At 35.8% G+C, this 21,645-nt stretch overlaps 1 protein-coding gene across 3 annotated transcripts in view; it reads left to right on the top strand.

Moving 5' to 3' along the window:
- ephx2 (epoxide hydrolase 2, cytoplasmic) overlaps positions 1-21,645 on the top strand; it is a 61,097-nt gene that overhangs the window by 25,590 nt on the left and 13,862 nt on the right. For 2 of the 3 annotated variants that reach the window (NM_001008642.1, XM_021467153.3), the window contains 8 exon segments: positions 4,313-4,398; positions 5,666-5,777; positions 8,462-8,536; positions 13,129-13,171; positions 13,307-13,409; positions 15,174-15,243; positions 18,236-18,316; positions 21,041-21,099. In NM_001008642.1, the coding sequence (NP_001008642.1) occupies positions 4,313-4,398; positions 5,666-5,777; positions 8,462-8,536; positions 13,129-13,171; positions 13,307-13,409; positions 15,174-15,243; positions 18,236-18,316; positions 21,041-21,099 (629 nt within the window). 3 annotated transcript variants of the gene reach the window in all.

The raw sequence follows: 21,645 nt of genomic DNA, 5'->3' as shown, positions 1-21,645 counted from the left end.
TGGTGTGAGAGTGTCTATTTGGGCACGCGCGGGTTTCAGAGTCAAAATACACACACACACACACACACACACACACACACACACACACACACACACACACACACACACACACACACACACACACACATACAGGAGAAAGTGATGCTGTTTAACCTACATGGACATCTGTAGTCGAATTATTTGCCAAATTATTAAATGGTGGACTTTAACTGCAGTTTGGCTCTTTCATTCAGGGAATTCATTCATGCCCCTCGCGACACACGAGATATTTGATTCGAGGAACTGCTGTAAGCGTGTATTTTTCATGCACTGTTTGATACCGCACGGCGAATGAGAGAAAAAAACCTCCGCATTTCCCAGAAACTTAGATGCACACGGCAGGTAGTGTCAGAAAGCCGCGCGTGTTATTGCGGTCACTAAATGCGGTAAAAACCCTACACGAGGTTAAAGTTTGGTTGTGGTGCTAACGTGTTTACACTCTGTGCAATAGTTTGTTAGATACGAACAAACTGAATAAACAAAGAGCACTGGTCGCTCACTTACCAAATCTGTAGAGACAGGACAATCACCAGCAACTAGAGCCGCGTCTTTATGAAGAGAATACTACAAATGAATCCAGATCTCAGCGTTTGCAGCTCTCAGGTAAACAATAATCCTCCTTAGACACGTAAGTTATTGTTGTCGCGCGTCGCGTACACTGTTAATCCACACGTGACTCTGAGCTCTCACAGAGAGAAAATGAAAACGAAACTTAACTGCAGCAAACTATAAAAGCAACACTTCACGCTTGTTTTGCCAACACAACGTGGCGTCTCTGTCCTGAAAACACGGTGATAGTAATTAATATTAATGAAGTTGCACAATAGAGCGCGCTGATTGGTTTGAACCAAGCCTTACTCATGCATTAATGCATCACACTGTAAGACGTAATAAGACACACTCTGGCACAGACGCCCAGTCTGCACGCTGGAATACAACGCTATTATGTCATGACTGTGACGCAGCTTCAAAAATTCGTTTTAAACAGGAAGTACGAATTTGCTTGAAATAACGCAAAAACAACCAATTTACACTTTTTAGTGAAATATAGGTGTCTTAATAGTGTTTTTAGCAGTGTGGGACACATATACTACTGTCAACAGCTCAAAAAATGTGTTTTGGTGTTTCGTGACCCTTTAAAAAAAAGCTTTAGTTCAGCACGGAGCGGAGTAAACACGGTCTCAATCACGCACTGATACAGAGTTCTGCGCCTCATAGACAGAGATGAGCAGGAAGGGAGTTTAATAGCAAGGTAAATCACTACAGAATCCTACTTTTGTTCCGTTTTAAAGTGAGGACCGTAAAGTCCCTGGTGCTAATGTTTTACTTGTTATCCAGCTTGACAAGTTTACTTTTAGAGCGGCAACTGAGAAAATCAAACTTAGCTATGGCGCAGTATTTGGCGCTGAGCAGAGCTCTCAGTAAGGGACCGTCGAAACAGTGCTTCTTTTCGTTTTTTTTTTCTTAAACAAAACCGACTTAACACCGCTGAGAAAGACGTGCCATATTAATACAATTATGCAGTGTTTTAACCCCCTAAAGCTTAATTTATGTTTTAGACTTGAACATTTCTAAAAGTTTGTAAAACATAAAAAGTAACTATGAAGTATGAACTATAAAGTTGAATCTACTCTTCTCTAAGTTCACCAGCCACTTACTTGCATGTATTTAGGGAGTAACTGGTGAATTTACATGCTGAATTCTGCTTGTTCTGCTATTATGAATGAGACAATCGCATGGCCGAAAGTAAACATGGCGACGACCATCTCATGTTATAGATCATGATTACTTGCACGTTTAAGTGAACTGGTAAAATTTCTGTTTGAGATTTTTTCTTAGCCAATTCGCAAATTATTTAACTTGTTTTAAGCAATCACTTAATTTTGAGATGATTTTTTTTTCTGAAAACAAGACATAATTTATTATGCTAATTGAGGTGTCTAGTATGTATTTTGATTTAAAAAATATTTAGATATCTGTATTGAAAACAGGATAAAATTACTTAGTTTTTTATTTTATTATTATTATTATTATTATTCATTCATTAATTTATTCATTTTCGTTTCGGCTTAGTCCCTTTACTAAATATTATTTATATAAATTATTATACTTTTATACAAATATATTACTTTGCCTTAGATTAAAAAGTTAATCAGGTTTCAACTAAATTTGATTGTTTTTCAACAATTTTAAAAATGTAGCTTTACAAAGTTCATTCATTCATTTTCCTTCGGCTTAGTCCCTTATTTATCAGCGACATGTAGTCTTTTAGTCATGTAAATACACCAGGCTAAATATTGTGCAGTGTTATTGAGAATGAAGACTTCAGCGTGTGTCAGACTGGTCTGGGATCAGTGTGACGTTGAGCTGATTCTCTTCAGGCAGTGTTTGGCTGTCATTGTGCTGTGATGGAGGTCATTATCCTCTAATTAGCTCCTACAGTGGCTGGGCTAATCACGTAAATAAGGCAGAGAGAAACACAAATCATTCTGTGAGAGGAAGTGATCTGTGTTGTGCTTTAAATCTGTATGGGGGAGAAGAAAATAGGTCATTGTTTCTTTCAGACTGTTCTGCTGACTTTGCTTTAGTTTATAAAATAGACATATTGTTTTTTTTTTTGTTTTTTTTTATTTAATCTTGATGTATTCGACCAACATACAATTATTTATTTAATTTCAATTTTGAATTTTTTATTTATATTTGTTTGAAAGAAGGTATTGTTGTACCACTTCTGTAATGCAATCTAAAAAATGTATGAAAAAGTACATATATACATATATATATATATATATATATATATATATATATATATATACATATATATATACATATATATATATATATATATATACATATATATATATATATATATATATATATATATATATATATATACATATATATACATATATATACATATATATATATATATATATATATATATATATATATATATATATATATATATACATATATATATATATATATATATATATATATATATATATATATATATATATATATATACATATATATACATATATATATATATATATATACATATATATACATATATATATATATATACATATATATACATATATATATATATATATATATATATATATATATATATATATATATATATATACATATATATATATATATATATATATATATATACATATATATATATATATATATATATATATATATATATATATATATATATATATACATATATATATATATATATATATATATATATATATATATATATATATATATATATATATATATATATATATATATATATATATATATATATATATATATATATGTATATATAGACCATTTCAATGTGGTGATGTCACTGGCCCATGAACATTTCCTGCTTGTTATCAAACTATTTTATAACTGTAATAGGAGGCAATTCAATCATAACCTACTGTTTAAATAGCTATCATAACATTATTTATCAATATGTGGCACTTTTTGGGTTCTTGGAAGCCATATAAATTAAAAATGTAAAACAGGAAACAATTTGGGACCTTTGTTAATGTTTACATCCCTCAAAATGGTCTGTATATATATTATACAGTTGAAGTCAGAATTATTAGCCCCCCTTTGATTTATTTTCCTTCTCTTTTTAAATATTTCCCAAATGATGTTTAACAGAGCAAGGAAATTTTCACAGTATGTCTGATAATATTTTTTTTTCTTCTGGAGAAAGTCTTATTTGTTTTATTTCAACTAGAATAAATATAAAAAATAAGTTTAATTTTTATGAACCATTTTAAAGTCAATATTATTAGCTATATATTTTTTTCGATAGTCTACAGAACAAACCATCTTTATACAATAATTACCCTAACGTAGTTAACCTAATTAACCTAGTTTGGCCTTTAAATGTCACTTTAAGCTGTATAGAAGTGTATTATTTAATCAATCAAATATTATTTACTGTCATCATGACAAAGATAAAAGAAATCAGTTATTAGAAATGAGTTATTAAAACTACTATGTTTATAAATGTGGTGAGAAAATCTTTTCTCTGTTAAACAGAAATTGGGGGAAAAAAAGTAAACGGGGGCTTATAATTCTGACTTGAACTGTATATATACATGTGTGTGTGTGTATATATATATATATATATATATATATATATATATATATATATATATATATATATATATATATATCCTCATGTCATGTTCTTTTGTTATTCAGCTGGTTGTGGTCATTTCTGAGCTTGTGTGTTTGTGTTCCGCAGGCCATTGCTCAGGTCACTCTGGTGGGCCATGATTGGGGCGGCGTTCTGGTCTGGAACATGGCACAGTTTCACCCTGAGAGAGTCCGGTATATTATACACTATTACAGCTGTTTAACGTATTTATATTGACTGTGTCCGATTGTTATTGTGTTTAGTGTAAAAACTGGACAAAATACATCCACCATGCTTCTATTTATTTTGTCGTAAACAAATAAATACATGCATTCATAAATTGCTTGTTTGTTTAATTGTACTTTTTGTGTCAGAATATGTTTGCATTAAGAGAGGAAAATGATTTAAAATGAAAATCATATTGAAAATCAGATTTGAACACATTAAAAGCAAAAACAAATAAAGCAATCCTAAACGGTTTATATATTATTTGAAAACTTTTTTCTTTTGATTTTGTACTTAAATATAATTTCGTTTAAATTTTTGCTGAAATATGATTTTCGTTCTGACACTTCCTTATGATATTCTGCCAGTTTAAAGGTTTTTTTTTGTCTTCAGATATTTCATTCTTCTGTGGGAGATCATTTTCCATATTAAACTTGTGAAGTGTGAAATTACAAGGAAAGGATGCAAGTCCAATCTTTGTGTACTTGATATTAAGAAAAAAGCAAAATCATGTAGCGAATGTCGGCAACCACGGCTCCATTTTTAGATGTGTTCAGTTTCCTTCATTCACTCCGACATGGATTCGTAGCGTTTCAAAACGAAAACAGCCTCTTCAGCATTTCCAAAACTCTCCATTTTCAAGACTTAAAACCTTTGTGATAGTGTAAACTGAAGGCGTAACTTTAGCAAAAGTTACGTGTTTAAAAACTAAAACATAACGCCACATGACAACCTCAAACATTGTGCAGTTCTGAGTGTGCATCACACAGGTGAGTGGGCTTGACAAACCACCTGTAGAAAACACACTCTTTCATCTCTCCGACACTTTAACCAACAGTCGCACCAAGTTTTGCACATTTGCACTAGACACTTTCCTACAATCACTCCATATCTTAAAAAAACATTATGCATCTATGAAGTATGCCTCAGACAGGTGAGTGGGCTTGACAAACCACCTGTAGAAACACTGTTCTCTATGAAAATCACCTCTCCTTACTCTAGCTCTTAATTCTCTGAGTGCTAGCAGTTCCTCTGCATAATGATCACTTGTTTTGTGTATTGCCATTTCTTGTTGAATCGCTGAATGCCTCCTCAATTGTAAGTCACATTGGACAAAAGCATCTGCTAAAGGACTAAATGTAAATGTAAATATCCATATAGATGCAGAAGTTGTTATGCACAGAGAGCAGAAATGTCTACTTATCTTCTAATGTTTGTTATTTTGTTAATACGCAGAGCTGTGGCGTCTCTCAACACTCCTCTTTTCCCTGTGGATCCAAACACAAATCCGATAGAGAAACTGATGGCCATCCCCATCTTTGACTACCAGATCTATTTTCAGAAGCCCGTGAGTTAAATCAACACTGAATTATGTGTTCGTTGTATACATGTTATAAGTATAGTTACGAATATATTACATCAAAAAGAACATGAGTAATTCTGACAAACTGTACATCAGTTTAAAGCTACGACACTCAAGCAGCTATTGTAGCTAGTTGTTTTTCAACGGGAAGCTTATAAAGAATGTATTTGCTATATTTGTGCAAGTTGTACAGAAAACGCTTGGATATGGAGTACATACTTACAGTTGAAGTCAGAATTATTAGCCCCCCTAAATTATTGAACCGCTTGGTTGTTTTTTCCCATAATTTCTGTTTAATGGAGAGCAGATTTTTTCAAAACACATTTCTAAACATAATAGTTTTAATAATTTATCTCTAATAGCTGATTTATTTTATCTTTGCCCTGATGAATAAATAATATTTGACTAGATATTTTTCAAGACACTTCCATACAGCTTAAAGTGACATTTAAAGGCTTAACTAGGGTAATTAGGTTAACTAGGCAGGTTAGGGTTATTATTCAAGTTATTGTATAACGATAGTTTGTTCTGTAGATTATCGAGAAAAAAATTTAGCTTAAAGGGGCTAATAATTTTGTCCCTAAAATGGTGTTTAAAAAATTTAAAACTGCTTTTATTCTAGCCGAAATAAAACAAATAAGACTTTCTCCAGAAGAAAAAATTATATCAGACATACTGTGAAAATTCCTTTGCTCGGTTAAACATCATTTGGAAAATATTAAAAAAAGAAGAAAAAAATTTGGAGAGGGCTAATAATTCTGACTTAAACTGTATTATTGTAATAACAAAACATGCACGCATTCATTGCTGTACATCATTGTTTATTTTAAAGGATAAGAGTCCTCAGAACAACATCCCATCGAACACATTTAGTCCACCGTCGTTTGGATGAGACGTTAATCAGAATCAGTTTTAATGTGTGCTTCACACACACAAGGAATTTGTTTTGGCTACAGAAGCTTCCAGAGTACAAATTAAACGTATGTTTTGACATAAAATATGTGTGTGTATTTTATATCTATGTTATGAATATGTAATACACACACACACACACACATACACACTCATGCGTACATAAAAAAAAAAACTACTTTTTTGGATAGATATTTTAATCAATATAAAAGATGTATTATATCCATATATATATTTTATATCTAAAAATGAGTAAACATTTTCTTAAATATATGCATTGTGTATGAATAATAATTTTACACCTCACACGTACACTCATCGGACACTATATTAGGTACACCTGTCCAACTGTTTGTTAATGCAAATTTCTAATCAGTCAATCAGATGGCAGCAACTCAATGCATTTAGGCATGTAGACGTGGTCAAGACGATCTGCTGCAGTTCAAAGCGAGCATCAGAATGGGGAGAAAAGGGGATTTAAGTGACTTTGAATGTGGCATGGTTGTTGGTGACAGACGGGCTGGTCTGAGTATTTCAGAAACTGCTGATATATTGGGATTTTCACACACACACAGCTGTTTCTAGGGTTTACAGAGAATGGTCCGGAAAAGAGAAAATATCCAGTGAGTGGCAGTTCTGTGGGGACAAATGACTTGTAGATGCCAGAGGTCAGAGGAGAATAGGGTATATGCGAGCTAGTGTTTTTCCCATACTGATAAACTTCCGGTGACCTGTTATTGTGAGTTTTTTCCATTTTATACGGTTCCTTTTACAGCATCGATGTTGTAATGTCATTAAAATAAATTCGGTTAAATAAACTTTGACATTAATTTAGTTGCTCAAGCGTAAAACGATACAAAAAGCTGTTTACTCGCACGCGCCCGTCAGAATCGGCAGGCTAGCTCAGAAGCTCCATTGAATACACTGGGGTACAATAAATGCTCATATTATTGACCTTATTCTCCGCAGACGAGCGGGCGCTGCCATTTGAATCTTTTTGGCACGAGACTTCCGGTCACATTCACTTCCATTCATTTTTAGACATTAAAAACTGCTCGTTTCGCTGTTTGATGTTGCAAACTGATATTTCCTTGTTGTATTATTCTACTTGGTCTGTATAGTCATGCAAACATTTGTTTGTAGAGCAAGTAGTTTGACCGTTTTTTGCCGTTTATTATTCTTTGTCATTTCTCCCATAGGCGACTGAAACGGATGTTCTAAGACAATCGCGAAAACAGCCGCACTTCCGCATTTTAGAATAAGGTCAATACAGACATGGTGGAGGATATGTAATTTAATGCAGTGCTTCTTGTACAATCTGAGACCCACTTTATATCGGATATCACTCAGCCAGTGGAGATCACTGATTTTTAAAGAAAACAGCCCTTAAACGTGCCCGTTTTTGCATTGGCATACAGTTTGCCGGAAAGACTTAACCCAGGTTACTGGCAAATTAAAAGTCCTATTAGCATGCTTCGGCATATACCCTATTGCTTGACTTGTTCTGAAGGCAGTTCTGAAGGCAAAAGTGGGTCCCATCCTGGTACTGATATATTGACTATATTATGTCAAAGCAAACTTTTGTTTTGGATGCGATTATTTGCGATTAATTTTTAAGCGCTAATTCTAACCTTAACAAATGTGTGGTATGTCTATAGTTAGTTGATGTTAATTGCATAAAAACATCAAGTTATGTTAGCTAACTGGATTTAATCAATATTGAATTGTGCATGTGTTTATATTTGTATGTTTATCAGGGTGTTGCAGAGGCAGAGCTGGAAAAAAACCTTGAGCGAACCTTCAAGCTGATGTTCATATCAAGCAGTGATACAGTAAGTCTTGAAATTTAATTTTATGCTTTTTAAAATTCATTGAAATGCTTTATTTTTAGGCATTTTAATAATTTTTTAGTCACATACAGAGCTGAGAAAATAAAGTATATAAGTAATACTTTAACTAGAAAAATAGTAACGTACATTTTATTAGAATAAATAGTCACACATTAGTGTAAAAGAAACAAAATGCATTAAAAATATGAAGTTAATAAAATATTCTAAAATAATTAATAGAATTCAATTAAGAATTAAGTCGTTATTAAATAAACTAAATATTATTCAAATACATAATTAAAAATTTTTAATGAACTAAACAAATAAATGCAAATTTGCTCAAATCTAATAATAAAAATGTGTAAGCAAATAAGTAATTATATTTTAAAAATTATGAATATGCTACTATAGTAAATAAAGAGACAAACAATTAATAATGCAATAATAATACTATAATTAATAGAAAAAAATGTGGTAATACAATCAAAATATTAACAGTAATAAAATAATTCGTATTATTATTATTATTATTATTATTATTATTAACAACAATAACAACAATAATAATAATAATAATAATAATAATAATAATTAACTACAACAAAAGCATTATAATAGCATTGTGTGAGGCATTTCATATGTGATTTTTTTAATAATTGTTTTGTGAGTTTTTGGCTCCAAAACTATGTTGTAGTCATTTATGAATGTTTAAAAAAATAAAAAAAGAAACCCTGATTTTCTTTAGATAATAATCTTCCCTGCATCCTGGAAATAAATGTTTCTGAACATATAAAATAAATAATTAATAAAAAAGATTACTAGATTTTATAAAATATCTTTTATTTTTAGTGTATTTATTTATTTATCTAATATCAAGGCTACAGTTGTCTTTTCTTTCTTTTTTTTCGTTTGTCTAAGTAGTAATAATAATACAAAACCCTTCTTTGCATTTGACTAAAATATCTTAGTTGTACTCCATCATTTCATAAGTACAACATCAAGATTTAACTTACTAATTTATACCTATTGTGAATCGTTGTGAATCATGTCTTTGCTGTATCCTTACAGCCCTAGTTATAATCCATGTTGCAAAATCAAACAATGTTCTGGAGACAAATCCTGCCGTGGTCTGCAGTGTGTGTGTGTTATCTGTGTGTTTACTGTGTTCACGAACGCTCAGAAAGCAATGCTGGTGGAGATCAGAGAATGAAGCGGCATCATAATGAGGGCCAGGTAAAGCCTGTGACCCCGCACTAATGAATCTCAGACTCATCGCTCACTCTTTGGGCTCATAATGACTGCGTGGGCTGCGGCATCGGGTCAGACGAGATGCTCTAGACACAAACACCCATAGAGCAGCCCATAAAGCCGGGAATCACCATAGGAGACACCAAAACGTTTCCCGCATTCACACGCATTACTGCCATTCATCTGCAGCCATCTTTCGGATGAGACGTTAAACCGAGGTCCTGACTCTCTGGGGTCATTAAAAATTCTATGGCACTTCTAGTAAAGAGTAGGAGTGAAACCCTGGGGTCCTGGCCAAATTCCCTTCATCTGCCTATAACCATCATGGCCTCCCAATCATCCCCATCCACCGAATTGGCTCTATCACTGTGTCTCCACTCCACCTATAGCTGGTGTGTGCTGAGCGCACTGGCGCTGTTGTTGAGAAGGGGTTTTAATAAATAAAATACAGACATTTCTAATTATGTATTAAATTTATTTATATATATATATTAAAGGTGCAGTAGGTGATTGTCTTCAGAAGCATTGTTTGTTGTGCTGGTTGAAAGTCTCTTCACAGTCTAATAGTATTGATTAAAGTAAATGATCTAAATGTGTTTATATGTATTTTTATATTTTGGGTAAGGCATAAAACTAAAAAATGTTCATCCAATTAAATAGAGTCGGGCCGACATCTCTCATAGTTCAGATAAGTAGCTCAATCTGTCTGTCAGCAAATGCAGATTTGAACAGCTGCGCAGTCATTTGTACGCAGCTCCGCCGACCGCGGCATGTTCACGAGAGAGGGAGAGAAAGCATGCACGCCAGATCGGTAAAAACCTGCTTAATCAAAACTTTTTAAAAACCTGAATCAATATTGGAGTTACCATTGCACGCTGGAGAAAGCATGACACAATGTCTGAAGGATTTCTCTCAGGTAATGCTCTGTTTTAAGTGAAGTTTTTAAACTAATTTCGAGAGGAGCACGTGATATAATTGACTGCAGCTGGCCACCTATCTACACTCATTAGTTAGCCAATCAGATCTATTCTAACTCACTATAAATAGCCTAGCTAGATATTACTCCCTTATCTTCGTTTTCCAAAGAAACCCCCCATCCACCCCTTTCTCCTCCTTTTCTCCTTTACAAAACAGGGGAGCTCTCAAGAACCACCTGATCTCGTACTCCCCTCACATGCTCTATGGACCTGGCGGGAGCCCTGGGCTCAACTATCTCCGAGCTCAGGGTTCTCTCCCGGGACAGCATGCCAAACCTGCTTACAGTTGTCAAGCAATATCTAAGTGTGAACTCTTGAAAACAGCTTTAGCTTCACACAGAGCTGATGTAACGTTAGATGTTGTTGTCACAAATGGGTTATATCTTCACAGAAGTGTTGTTCAGCCACTAAAATATTCCTATGAAAGAGTGATAAGACTATTTTTAGTTTCATAAGGACCTTTTACAGCATCGATAATGTAGATTTGAATTAGTTTAACAACAAAACACAAGTGAATATCGCTATTCCGCCTAGTCTCTCCCTATATTGTTTACCATGCAACTCTAATATTCACTCTGAAATAGCATATCAGTTTGGCTTGCACGCCGCCGGACAAGTACTAGTGGCTTTTAACACATGAGAGAGGGTTCTTCAGCTGTGCTCCTGTTTAAGGTGGCATGGCTCTAGACGGCAATGAAGGGACTGTGATTCAGAGATTTATGCTAAGCTGTTAGCATTGTGGAAGATCCCCTACTGCACCTTTACATGAATTTAAACTAAATAGTAAACCGGGAAGCAGAAAAGCATGTGAACAATGAAAAGAAATGTGAACATTAAAATATAAAAGCAACATCTTTACAATATTAATAAATGCTATAACACAACATAAATTTATACTTAACACCGTTAAAGTTAAATGAAAATGTTATACATTTACATAAAAGCACATTTAAAATGTGAATAAATACTATAATACAGGGGTGTCAAACTTGTTTTAGCTCAGGGGCCACATGGAGTTAAATCCGTTCTCAAGTGGGCCGGACTGGTTAAAACAATGGGGGGAGGGGGAGGGTTGGGTACCACGCCCAATTTTTTTAAATGGTACATTTTCATATTACTGAACTCGAATGAAATAGCCACTAAACTGACAAAACGCAAAATAGTTCAATTTCCTCGTGAGATCCCCTCAGTGTGCAGGGCTTCCCACAGGTTGGAAATATACTTGCAGCGGTAGCCGGATTGAAAAACACCTTTTTCCCACAGCACATAAATGTGATTTTTAACTTGATTTTTATTTATTATGACACTGTTTTACACATTTTCATTTCAACGGGTTAAAGTTATTTTAAAAAGGCTGTTGGATTAATAGAAATCCACTATTTCACTTACTTTTATGCTATTTAGGAGCCATGTGCACCCACTGACAGGTAAAGAGTGCTCTGCTCGCTCGCTCTCTCTCTCTCTCTCGCTCTCTCTCTTTCTCTCTCTTTCTCTCTCTCTCTCTCTCTCTCTCTCTCTCTCTCTCGCTCTCTATCTCTCTTGGAATGACATTTACAGTATTGTCAAAGCATTTTTGATATGTACAAAGTATGCCATACATTAACATCATTAAAGTAATAAAATATACATCAAATGAGAAATAAATATCAGAAAAAATGAATAAAAATAGACATTATTGCTAAAAATTATAATAATTACTAGAATAAAAAGTGGAGATTATTTTAATAGAGCAAATTAGTTGATTAGCCGTTCCTAATGGTGTACAAATATGTTGCAGCCATTATAGATGTCATTTTGGTCTCTCCGAGTATAAAGTTTATCTGAGTCGTATCTGAGTAATGATTACAGGCTTCTGGATCAGATGAAATTAACAGTTTGCTATTGCGCCTTCCTGTGGACACAATTGAAACAGCAGTCGTGGGCCGCATTAAATTTGTTTAATATAAATATATTAAGGCGAGGCAGTGGCGTAGTAGGTAGTGCTGTCGCCTCACAGCAAGAAGGTTGCTGGGTCGCTGGTTCGCTGGTGTGGATGTTGCGGCTGGAATGGCATCCGCTGCGTAAAAACTTGCCGGATAAGTTGGCGGTTCATTCCGCTTTGGCGACCCCAGATTAATAAAGGGACTAAGCTGACAAGAAAATGAATGAATGAATGAATAAATATATTAAACTACAAATATAAAGAATGATAAACCTAAAACTAAACCGACTAAAATAAGCGAAAGAGAAAAGTGATACTGCTAAAGCTTAAACTACAAATAAAATGAAACAATACAAATACAAGGTATAAGATATTAAATCTAATACTATATTACAATATTGAGTATTGTTCAAATATATACTGAGAAACTTTATTTTTATAATCTGCAGGATGGATTTCCTAAGTTATCCCCTGCTGGAGTTTGTCAGAGAGGTAAATACATCAAACTATAACATTTTCAGTTTTTGATTTGTCTGCATCTTTTACTATTGCAGATGCGCACTTTGCAATATGGATATGTTTCACTGCTGTTCAGGTTGTGATTTGCTCAGCTCTGCTGTTTCTCAGGTGGATTGTTTGTTGGGTCTCCGGATGATCCTCCGCGCAGCTCCATGCTGAGTGTGTCTGCGCTTCAGTTTTACACAGAGCAGTACAGCAAGAGCGGATTCAGGTACACCGAGAACATGAGCTCCTCGATCTGTGTGCTTTTTGTACTTCTGTCTTCACGCTGCAGAATGTTTTTTGTTGTCTTGTCATCAAGTGACTACTATTTTCTTCCAGTAGTTAAGTAATGTGTACAATGTAAAATATTCACAATAGAATTAAAAGCTTCAAAATGTCCTGAAACAATTTAGTTTCTTGTGTGTAAATAGAATAATATGCGTAATATTTAATTTAATGTTAACTTTATTAAATTTTACGTAATTTATCAATGTATTACTTGTTAATTGAATTAACTATATGCGTATGAAAAGTGTGTATGTGTATACAGTAGGGATGTAACGGTATCAGAATTTCACGGTACGATAATACATCGGTATGAATGGGACGGTACAATATTTATTGAATAATTTACAGGAAAAACAAAACTAATGAAAAACTCGGAAAAAAAAGTGCCAAAAGTGTTTATTTACCTTAGCACTGAACATATCAATGACATACAAATTAGCCATCTATCTGTAAGTTTCGAAACAGGAACTTCAATTTTTCTATTTTAATAACAAAAAATTATTAAACCATGTAAATAAAATAAAGTTTCAATTTAGTATTGTTGAAAACTCATCACATTCAACATTTAATCACCCACTTACTTAGATAGAGATGGGTTTTTAAGGAAAATTATCATATAACTATAATCTGGTAAAAGCTGGGATCTCTGGGCATTTACAATGTCCCCTGCAACAGAAAATAACCCTCTCATTTGGGACTGAAGTTTCTGGGACAGAGAGATATGATTTAGCCAAGGTTGACAGCAGTGGGTAACGTTGTGCATTGTCTTTCCACCACTTGAGAGGACAAGCCATGAGTGAGATAGAGGTCTCTTTGCGGTACAAGTCAATGTCTGCATCAATCTAACAAGTGTGCTGTATTCTGCAGTCCCCACGACTGTTATTAGTCGTAATCCCTGACTTATATTTCACCACAGTCTGGCAGTGCCTGCATACTGTTTTTTTTTGTCTGTCACCTTTTCCCCTTTTTCATATCTTTTTAGAAAGAAACCGAAATGCTTCCACACATTCGATTTAAAACCCGCTTTAGGTTCGATCATTTCCAGCTCTTTTTTTCCCCCGCTACTAGCAGCACACTCCATTTCCACATTACTGGATCTGTAGCGACAACAGAGCGCAAAGGAAGATGGCCACGCCTAGGCTGATGGGATCTGTAGTTCCCGCTACCTGCCGTTCACTTCATTCACCTAAGCAAACTTTTCTCAGAAATATAGTTTTATTGAGTCATGCGCCTACGGCAATATTGAAAAAAATTACTATTGCGGTATGACGGTATTTACCATATTGTTACATCCCTAGTATACAGTAGTCTACAAGGCAAGTAGAAGCTTTTGATCCCATTCACACATTGACTACTGTGGTGCATATACTCGGATATTGATGCTGAGGATATCATGCTTATTCTTATTTACTATAAGCAACTAAAATTAAATAAGGTTTACAAATAAAATGCCAAAAGAAAATGTCAAAAATGTGAACTAAAATTAAAATGAAAACAAAATTTGGAAATAAGGCTGAAATCACTGCAGATTAATTATTTCTTCGATTATTAATCATCTCTGAATGTGACCGAATACATGATGAAAATGAACATGTGGATGTGCGTCTGAAATGTCAGCAGTGTTTTGCGATGGCAGACTGTGTGTTTGTGTGTGAACTGAAGCTGTGGTAATGAATGCGAGCTCATGCATGTGTTTGTGTCTCAGAGGTCCACTCAACTGGTATCGTAACTACGAGAGGAACTGGCGCTGGATGGTCTCCAGACCGAGAGCGAAGGCAAGTGACAGAAACACACCTGTGGCATATATTCTCCACAGCAGATGAAGGCGCAGCCATCAGAGGATTTCTTCACTCACAATCAATATTTTCTAATAACTAGCTCACCCCAGATCAGATCAGTTCTTAATTCTTTATTTCATCAGTTAAAAAGAAATGAATGTTTTTGAGGAAAACGTGCAGTATTTTTCTCCATACAGTGGACTTCTGTGGCGCTGTTATGAAATTCTGTTATATTCACTGGGAAATTGATACAAATATTAATTTTCAAAAGGAGGTGTACTTATTTATGCTGAGCACTGACTGTATATTACTATCATTCATTCATTTATTTTCTTGTCGGCTTAGTCCCTTTATTAATCCGGGGTCACCACAGCAGAATGAACCGCTAACTTATCCAACACATTTTTACGCAGCGGATGCCCTTCCAGCCGCAACCCATCTCTGGGAAACACCCACACAAACATTCAAACACACACTCATACACTACGGACAATTTAGCCTACCTAATTCTCCTGTACCACAATTCTTTGGACTGTGGGGGAAACCGGAGCACCCGGAGGAAACCTACGCGAATGCAGGGAGAACATGAACATGAACTCAGAAACGCCAACTGACCCAGCGACCTTCTTTCTGTGAGGCGACAGCACTACCTACTGCGCCACTGTAGACCATATTGTAGACCATGTCACCATATTAGTTCAAGTTCATTTATTTATAAAGCACATTTCAAGAGTTCACACTTAGCTGATGATTAATTATAAAAGCTTGTTTGGCATGCTGTCCCGGGAGAGAGCCCTGAGCTCATGAGATCCTCGAGCCCAGGGCTCCCTCCCGTTGCAAGGCGGGAGGAGAGTTTGAGCTCAGGTAGATCTCGAGAACTCCCCTGCTGTAGCAAGTGAATGCTCTTGAAATTAATTACTAACTAGAAGCGTGTCTATGTTGACAATTTGGATTGTTCAATTGACTTAATTGCAAGTTTTTAGGCGGTGGGAGGAAACCGGGGAACCCGGGGGAAACCCACGTGAGCACGGGGAGAAGTGCAAACTCCACACAGAAATGTCTGCTAGTTTTGGTAAAGCCAGGAACCAGAGACATTCTTGCTGTGAGGCGACAGTGCTAGGTACTGGGCCACCGTGTCACCCATCTAAGAAGGAGGAGTAGGGGAGGAAGGGGGGACTCTTCAAAACGAAGATAGCAATGGAATAAACCCCAGGGTATTTATAGTAGTTTAGGAGTCATCTGATTGGATCGTAGTGAATTAGATAATGCGGGTCAGCTGCTAGCAATCATAAGCACGTGATCCTCTCCAAATTTGTTTATACATAAACTTCACTTAAAAGCAGACCAAAGTGCTGTACATAAGACAAGATAAAAAATAAAAAGACTATATATAAACACGAAATAAAGCAAGCCAGCGAAACGTCTGTAAAGATGTCAAAAATTAGCGGTGGAACGAACTATTAAAATAATCGTAGGGTGCTTTCACACCTGTGAATCGATTCAGTTGTTCCGAAACAGAGAATACAATTGTTACATTGTTGCTCTTTGCTCTTGGAGCGGTTCGCTTTCACACTGCAAAGTTTCTAATCGGACCAAAAGAGCTTAAACAAGTCACGTGCGAGTAAACTCTCCTTACATTGGTCAGAGTGTCAGGGTTTATTTTGCAGCGTCCCCCTCAGCTGTCAGGAGAGGTGGTGGTTTGGTGGTGATTGACAGGGTGCGCTCGCGTGACGTGTCTGAAGAGAGATGCGGTGGGGAGGGGTGAGAAGGGTGCGCGACGATGCCTATTTGAGGACCTGTAGGGAGACGCGAGATTACCGGGAGATCATCACTCGTTTGTGGGCATCCGGAGACTCGCGAAACTTCCCGCCCTACTCATAATTCTCTCTTCATATAGCCGTAAGCCTATTACATATCCATAAAACACTGTGATACAACCGCGCTCGGATCGGATCGCTTTCTCACTACAATCGAACCGCTCCAGGGTTCGTTTCAATCGAGCCGAGACCACCTCATTCAAGCGATCTCGGAGCGATTACTTTGGCGCGGAACAGAGCGCGATTGCCCTGTTCACATATGCCAATCGAACCGCGCTAACTGGGCAAACGAGACACGTTCCGAAACAAAAGTGTAGGTGTGAAAGCACCCTTAAAAAGCCAAGCTAAAAAGGTAGGTTTTAAGAGGTGATTTAAAAGTGGATAATGATGCAGCCATTCTGATCTCAAGGGGCAAGGTGTTCCACAACCGAGGACCTGCCACAGAGAAAGCTCTGTCCCCTCTACGTTTTAGCCTAGATTGTGGAACTGACAGAAGATTCTGCTCACTCGACGTAAGAGATCTCACAGGAGTGTAAGGATGAAGCAGCTCTGCGAGATAGAATGGGGCTAGATTATGGATTGATTTATAAACCAGTGAAAGCACTTTAAAATTCTGAATTTCACAGGCAGCCAATGAAGGTCTCTTAGAAGAGGGGTAATGTGGTCCTACTTTCTGCAATTACATAAAAATTTAGCAGCAGCGTTTTGGACCAGCTGAAGGCGAGAAACCTGGAAATTTTGACATGCCACAGTAAAGTGCATTGCAGTAGTCTAATCGTGATGTGATAAAAGCGTGGACAGCCATCTCTAGAGTGGTGGGATTTAAAAAGTGTTTAACTTTAGACAGCAGACGTAGTTGATTAAAAACTGGAGCCAATAACCGAACTGATCTGCTTGTCGAGTTTCAATGACTCATCAAAGATGACACCCAGATTGCGGACACGGGGCGTGCTGAAGGCAGATAAGCAGCCAAAATCTAAGGCAAGAGGCCTGAATGTTTTCAGTAGGACTGAAGACAATGACCTCTGTTTTATCCTCATTTATATTTATATTACTCTATATTAAAACTAAAAAAGCACCATATCACTGTGTTGTTTATTTCATTCAGTTTCTTATAATTGTCATGTGCGATTCTGTAAGTAAATATCAGTTAAACCGCTGTATTTGCACAGATCCTGATGCCTGCTTTAATGGTGACGGCTGGAAAAGACCCTGTTCTGCTGCCAGCGTTTGCCACAGGGATGGAGAATCTGGTGAGTGAAATCTCTGTTCTTCTATTATGTCAAAGAAATGGTTCGCCCAAAAATAAAAATATCAGTCGTTATTTACTCACCCGTTACTTGTTTCAAACCTTTATGAGTTTCTTTCCTCTGTTGAACACAAAGGAAGATAGTTTGAAGAATGCTGAAATACCTGTAACCATTGACTTCCATAGTATTTGTTCTTTCCTACTATTGATATCTATGGTTACAGGTTTTCAGCTTTCTTCAAAATATCTTCTTTTGTTTTTAACAGAAGAAAGAAACTAAAGGTTTAGAACCACAGGATGGGAGAGAAAATAGTGCGCAATTTTTAATTTTTGTGTGAACTATCCCTTTTGATGCTGCATTCATTCATTTTCTTTTTCGGCGTAGTCCCTTTATTAATCAGTGGTCGCCACAGCGGAATGAACCGCCAACTTATCCAGCATATGTTTTACGCAGCAGATGCCCTTTCAGCCACAACCCATCACTGGGAAACATCCATACACACACATTCACACATACATACACTACAGACAATTTAGCTTACCCAATTCACCTGTACTGCACGTGTTTGGACTGTGGGGGAAACCGGAGCACCCGGAGGAAACCCACGCAAACGCGGGGAGAACATGCAAACTCCACAGATGCCCCAACTGACCCAGCCGAGGCTCGAACCAGTGACCTTCTTGTTGTGAGGCAATAGCACTACCTACTGCACCACCGCGTCGCCCTGCTGCATTTACATCATGCTAAAATCAACAAACTTACAACCTACAGCCTTTAATTAGTTCTCTGAGTGGCTCGCGGGTTTAGACTCACAGTATTTTAAGTATATGGCAAGCTGTGAATTACATGTTAGTTTGTTAATACTTTAGGGTGGGTTTCTACGGAGACCCAGAAGGGATGTGATGGTGTGGAAAAAATAGGAAGGAAAAAAACTGGGTGGGAGAAAAAAAGCAGAGTGATAGTAAAACATATATTTTTTAAAGTTTTTGCGTTCCCTCGCAAAGATGTTTTGCGTTATCTCGTTATAATTTTTTGCTGAAATTATCCCGTATTTTGCCATTCTATCCCACTATCATCCTATCATTAAGTATTGCATTTTTCTGATATATATATTTATAATCGTGAAAGCACGCTGAATTTAACATAAACATGTCTGCATTCACTTTCTTTAAAGCTGTGCGTCGATTGTTGCCCTTCCTGTGTTTTTGCAAATCAACCAGACGCCGTTGTGACACTTTTTGATAATCTTAAATTTGTCACACTCATGCCATTTGCACATCCTCTTCTTGCGTAAATCCACCAGAGGGCGCAATATACACTTCGACTAACCCACCAACCCCCTTCCCTAAACCCAACCGATAGTGTTTTCAAAAGCAATCTAAAAAAAAAAAAAAGCCATCACAGCTGTGTGATTTTTACCATGTTTTCAGATATTAACACACTTCAGTCTGTTATTTAGTTTTTTGTTTTTGCTTTACCTGGGGTCTGTTCTTCATACCTCGCTTAAATGATCTAAGACGATCTAACAGATCCTGGATCTTGTAATCTTGTTAACTGATTTTTGCCTAATTTGGTTCTTCAAACAAGTTCGAGAATCAGATTAAAATGTCTGGATGAACTGATCTGAGATCGCTGCTTGTGTTGTGAAGGACAGATCTATCAATCCTCAAAATCATGATCAGCAATCGATGATTGGCTGACGGCACAGCAGTGTAATGACATCATCTGATTAATATTCAATTATCCATGTGATCAAAATTACATACAATTAGCAGTAAACAGTTTGTTAAATATGACATGCAATAGCTGCAGGCTTTACACTTTCATGCCTCAAGAGTATTTATCATGTATTTCAATGCGTTTCAATTCAGGTTGCTTAAGTTTTATATATATTTAAAAAAAAAAAAAAAAATATATATATATATATATATATATATATATATATATATATATATATATATATATATATATATATATATATATATATATATATATATATATTATTTTCCCAAGTGTATATAACTACTGTGAGAAAATATCAGCATTTGGTATACACTTTCAGTATTATCTTTGCTTGAACTGACCCAATCTAATTCTGTTTATATGAAATCAGCCTGCTCAATAGCAGGTTTGAGCTACTAGAACTGTTGCTATGACAACAACTCTCAGATGAGTTTTGAAGAACTAAAAGATCCTGGATCGTGTCAAATTGTCAATAATCAAATCCAGCTAATTGAGTAATCCACGTACGAAGAACAGACCCCTGGTTTCTGGAACTGTTCTTCGTCTGACTCGAACCCCATTGGGACCGCGCGAGGTCCACACCGCTCTGTATCCCAAGTCCAGTGGTGTGTGGAGTGAGCTACTGGGCAAAATGGTAACACTGGAAAAGCTGTCCATGTGGAGGTCAGCTAGTAGTGCAAAAATAAACAGAAGCTGTCAGCTGTGTAATACCACCCCATAACATTTGTTTCCCTCACAAAATGCAGCCAGATGTAGTCATAGGTACATATTTGGTTTTCCAGAAATTTTAGACCGGGGTACGTATCCACAATGAGCCTGTGTTGGAAATATCACAGAAGAACAAAAGATTTTGTGATCTAACATTTTCACATTAGTTTCAGTTGGTCACTTTTTGTCATGTTTGACCAACCTGCTTAGTTTTGAAATGATCTTACATGTTATAACCATCTACTGCTATGCTAAGCTGATGTTTTCTGTCTACAGATCCCAAACCTCAGCAGAGGCCACATTGAGGAGTGCGGACACTGGACTCAGATGGAGAGGTGAGGCTGTGCTTTTCACAATAAATATGATGCTGTATAAAATTTTCAGAAACTTGTTCATCCTCTTCTTTATATGGATTTCTTGTCCTGTATTTCCATTTAGAAAGGACTCACAGTTAAGTCTGCATTATTAGCCTCCCTGTAGTTTTTCCCCCAATTTCTGTTTAATGGAGAGCAGATTTTTTCAGCACATTTCCTAACATAATAGTTTTAATAACTCATTTCTAATAACTGATTTATTTTATCTTTGTCATGATGACAGTAAATAATATTTGACTAGATATTTTTCAAGACACTTCTATACAGCTTAAAGTGACATTTAAAGGCTTAACTAGGTTAATTAGGTTAACTAGGCAGGTTAGGGTAGTTAGGCAAGTTATTGTATAACGATGGTTTGTTCTGAATACAATTGAAAATAATATATAGCTTAAAGAGGCTTATAATATTTACCTTAAAATGCTTTTAAAAAATTAAAAACTGCTTTAACTCTAGCCAAAATAAAGCAAATAAAATTTTCTCCAGAAGAAAAAAATATTATAGGAAATA

The sequence above is a fragment of the Danio rerio genome, chromosome 17, assembly GCF_049306965.1.
Source record: "Danio rerio strain Tuebingen ecotype United States chromosome 17, GRCz12tu, whole genome shotgun sequence".
NCBI classification, from domain to species: Eukaryota; Metazoa; Chordata; class Actinopteri; order Cypriniformes; family Danionidae; genus Danio; species Danio rerio.
Note: the sequence above shows the minus strand (reverse complement) of the source record. Positions and strands in the feature narration are given on the sequence as shown.